The sequence below is a fragment of the Chlorocebus sabaeus genome, chromosome 2, assembly GCF_047675955.1.
Source record: "Chlorocebus sabaeus isolate Y175 chromosome 2, mChlSab1.0.hap1, whole genome shotgun sequence".
Lineage (NCBI taxonomy): Eukaryota > Metazoa > Chordata > Mammalia > Primates > Cercopithecidae > Chlorocebus > Chlorocebus sabaeus.
In genome coordinates this window covers 18,914,070-18,918,451 of record NC_132905.1, presented here as the reverse complement: position 1 = coordinate 18,918,451, position 4,382 = coordinate 18,914,070, and the positions used below count along the sequence as shown (strand labels likewise).

General features: G+C 46.9%; 1 protein-coding gene across 1 annotated transcript; it reads right to left on the bottom strand.

Moving 5' to 3' along the window:
• Positions 1-582: 582 nt before the first annotated feature.
• SLPI (secretory leukocyte peptidase inhibitor) lies at positions 583-2,918 on the bottom strand. Its single transcript, XM_008016163.3, has 4 exons — positions 2,793-2,918; positions 1,914-2,072; positions 1,344-1,493; positions 583-763 (listed from the first exon to the last, which is right to left on the bottom strand). The coding sequence occupies exons 1-4, from the start codon at positions 2,875-2,877 to the stop codon at positions 759-761; spliced, it is 399 nt and encodes a 132-aa protein (XP_008014354.1). The 5' UTR covers positions 2,878-2,918; the 3' UTR covers positions 583-758.
• Between the last annotated feature and the right edge of the window lie 1,464 nt (positions 2,919-4,382).

The window sequence follows — 4,382 nt, the reverse complement described above, 5'->3', positions numbered from 1 at the left end:
TCTCTTTCCTCTGGAGTCCACAGAGCAGAGCAATGTGGAGCAAGGCCCTTTGCCTGCTCCTTAGCTCTTAGCAGTCCCAGTTCCTGTTACTCCTGCTCCGTGGAGTCAAGGACACCACCACCCTTGCATGGTATGGCCAATAGTGTGCCATAAATGCTACCCATTATGATAACGTTCTCATCATAAAATAGAAGAAATAGTGTCTTGGGAGAGAGAGGAAATTAAAGAGACTCAAAATCACTCCAGTAGGCCACAAGTAGCCCCTATTTTTTGAGAACTTGCTGTGGCCTAGTAACATTGCTATTTATTACACACACAATGCTTCCTCCAATGTTCTAAATGCTGTGAGAAGTTGACTTTTATTGCCACTTCACAGACAAAAGAATTGAAATTTAGGAGATAAAAATCACTTGTCCAAAATCACAGAGCCAGCACTTATAGACTCATGATATAAATTCAAGTCCCCCCAGTCCCTAAGCCTCTTCCTCCCACTATATATCCATAGGAGGAAGGCCTCATAGCTAGATCTTCCCTCATAGCCTCCCACCCCACTCATAACCCCAATGAATCACAGAAGCAGGGTACAAAGAGAAATAGGCTCATTTATTTATTCATTGATCAACTGGCACTTCCTGAAATCCTGCTGTGTGCCAAGCCTTTCCCCAAAGGAGGATATCAGTGGTGGAGCCAAGTCTGGGGGTGGAAAGGACCTGGACCACACAGAGCAGGACTCCAGAGCCTCCTCCAAATCACAGGAATCAAGCTGTGAAAGAAAATCAGATAAGAGCTTCAGCATAGAAACCAGCCAAATCATATTCACATCCTTCCTCCTGCCCAAGGATCCTCCTGAGATAAAGAAAACAGCAAGATAGTGCTATAGTAGAGAGACTTAGTGTCAGGAGACAAGTCTCATTTTCACCGTAAAACTCTAAATTGAAAGCATTGAATTAGATAATCCTCAAACTCCACGGATCGTTTGGGATTTAACCTCAGAAAACATGACAGAAACAACCTGAATAATAAATTCTTAGTGCACATAGTGTTTTGCAGAGCACTTTCAATCTCATTATGTCCATTTTACCGATAAAGAAACTGAGACTCAGAAAGTCACTTGCCCAGGACCCCCACCCAGAGACACTAGAATAGAATCAAAGCCACAGGTGATCCTATGGAAATCCTGGCCCTGAGACCTAGAGAACAGTTCTCTTGAAGGACAAGGGAATCAGACAGAGGCTCTGCTTGGAATAGGGGTCAGGAGTCCCCCTGCCCATATGCCTGGGTCTCCAGAGGGTTGAGGCTGAGAGGGCTGGAGGGAGCTCAGTGTGCCCTCGGCCCCTGCTTACCTTTCACAGGGGAAACGCAGGATTTCCCACACATGCCCATGCAGCACTTCAAGTCACGCTCGCACTGGCCATCCATCTCACAGTAATTGGGGGGGTTAAGCATCATACATTGGCCGTAAGCCGGTGGACAACGCCCAGGCTTCCTCCTCGCTGGGTGAGAGTGAGGCTACCAGTCAGAGGCCTTGTACTTTACACAACCCCTCCTATCTCCACTTTTTAGAGTGAACCCCTCCTCCAACCTGAGCAGGTCGGATCATCGCCTCCCATCTCTATCACCACCACTTTCTCCGTAAGGCATCCCCCAAACACAGCACCTGGCTGTCCTAGAACATCAGGCCCCCGTTGATGCAGGGGGCCAGTCGTCCAGTGCTGACTAGGTGGGAGGCTTCCAACTACCTGGCTATCTAAATGCCCGCTGCTTCACCACCTGCTGGCTACCTTCCTGCTTAGGGCATGTGACTCATTGACTGATTGACAAGGAGGCCTGGCAGGACCCATCACCCAGTGCCCTCCCCCTAATGCTGTGTCCTCAGGCTCACTCCTCTCTACCCAGTTCCCCGATCTGCTTACTTGGGCTTGGGGTGTCAACAGGATCCAGGCATTTGATGCCACAAATGTCAGGACAACATCTCTTCTTCCCTAGACACTGCCAGTCACTCTGGCACTCAGGTTTCTCATATCTAAGGCACTGGGCAGATTTCTTAGGAGGACAGACTCCGGCTTTGAAGGCTTTTGAAGAGAAAGTCAAGAGGTCAGGAGTAGGCTGGGCACTGAGAAGTCATCATGCCTGCTGAACAAAGCACCACTTTTGAGGGGGAGAGACCCTTACCTCAGGAGCTATCCACAAAGCCCAAAGGGTCATGCCTGCCTGATCTCCGGGTAGATTGATGGGCTTGATTAAATTGGACAAATGGACAGGGGATGTTTCAGACCCAAGAAAAGGGCAGCAGGCTTCTAGTCAAGACCTCCCACCCCAGAGCAAAACAGGGCTACACAAAGGCAGAGAGGAAGGCTGGGAGTGATGGAGATGGAGAAAGATAAACAAAGATAAATAGAACCAGTATGAGAGAAGTTGAGAGCTAAAGCCCAAGGCAGAAACACAGAGACAAAATAGCAGAAGCGAAGACACAAAGAAGAAGCAGAGTCAGAAACTAATGATTTGAGAGTCGCAGACAGGTGAAGAAGGCAGAGGATAAGAGAGAGAGAGACAGAGAGAGAGAGAGTGGGATCTGGGCCGACAGCATGGCTGCATAGAAAAAGCATTTCCAGAAGCTCAGAAACCCTCACAGAAACCTTGGAGCTCAGCCAGACATGTATTCCACTCTCAGGGAGGTCTCCTGAAACTAAGCTGAGAGATCAGAGCCTACAGAAGGGGACACACGCACATCACCAGGAGACCGCACCTCTGACCCTGCAGCCCAGATTAGACCAGAATGACTCCCAACTTACACTTTCCGGAGCCTTCCACAGCCCAAGGTGCCAGGGTTCCCAGGGCAAGAAGCATCATGAAGGGGAAAAGGCCACTGGACTTCATGGTGAAGGCAGGAGTGACTCTGATGGCCAATGCCAAACCTCACTATTTATTCTTTCACTAGTGGGTGTGGCCCAACCAGAATTCTTTTGGCCTCTCCCAGCTACTATTGCGTAAGCAGGAAGCTTAGCCAGAGACCAGAAATCCTGACACCAAGGAGACGGTTTATCTTTCCTATGCCAGGTAAGGCTTTGAGGCCAACACAGTAATTACCAGAAAAGAAAGGGAAGAGGTTGGCCTGAGAGGTTGGCTGATTAAAGAGGCCATTTCAGTGTCCATCTGAGCCCTAAACATCACGAGACCCCAGGCCATTAGCCTTACAGGTGGAGAGGGGAAGAAGTGGTCAATTGCAAAGGTGCTACCTGGACCTGGAACTGAAACCAGATGCAGACCCCCAGCTGAGACTTCGTGCATTACATCCTATTCTCACATTACGAATTCTGATTTTCACATTATTGGACTCTAAGGCATTGTGAAATTCTACTGAATGCTCAATGCAGTTTCTTTCTCAAAAGTTCGGCTCATTCAACCAACCGATACTTAGTTCCCTGAAATATTTACACCGTTTATCCCCAGTGCCTGTCACAGGAAAAGCATTCACTCAACAAATGAAAGCTGAAGAAGAGCTCTGCTCTCAGCAAATCTCTTCAGAGCTCAGTTTTCTCAGCTGTGAAATGAAATGATACTAACAAGTCAGCCCTTCTCAGAGGGTTATGAAATTAAGGGCATGAAGGGACTCTGAAAAGAATAAATGAATTGTATCCCTTCCCACTAAAGAGAACTGAAATGAGTCTGAGATAAAGGGGGAAAGCAGCTCATCAGTCACTGTAATCAACATTTAGCTATGAGATAATTTGAGATCTTAGAGGACTGCTTCCTAAAATTCCCCAAAATCCCTTACAGATCTCACATGACAGCAAAAAATTAAACCCGTTCTATATGCTACCCAGTCTGCATAGATTGCTTCTATTTATAAAGAGAGTCATCATTATCTCTAAAATTCAGCCCATAGCTGAGTGTAGGGTCACATACATACAGTCTCAGCTGCTGAGGTGTGTGGATTCCTTGAGACTAGGAGTTTGAGATTAGCCCTGGCCAGATATTGAGACCCTATCTCTACAAAAAAAATTTTAAAAATTAGCCAGGAATGATGATGTATGCCTGTAGTCCCAGCTACTTGGGAGGCGGAGCCAGGAGTATGGCTTTAGCCCAGGAGTTTGAGGCTGCAGTGAACCATGATTATGCCACTACATTCCAGCTTGGGGAACAGAGCGATACTCTGTCTTAAAAAAATAAAATTAAATTAAATTCAACCAAAGCTCATCTGGCTGCAAACTCTAAGCTCTTGACTCATTATCTTCAAGCTTAGAATTCTCCCATTCATTCCTAAAGTGAAGGTTTGTGGAACTTTTCACAGACATGAAAGACCCACTTATTATCAAGTAGTGACAGCCCCACATGAAGTATTTAAGTATTCCACAACCAGATAGTCAACTGGCAGCAGATCT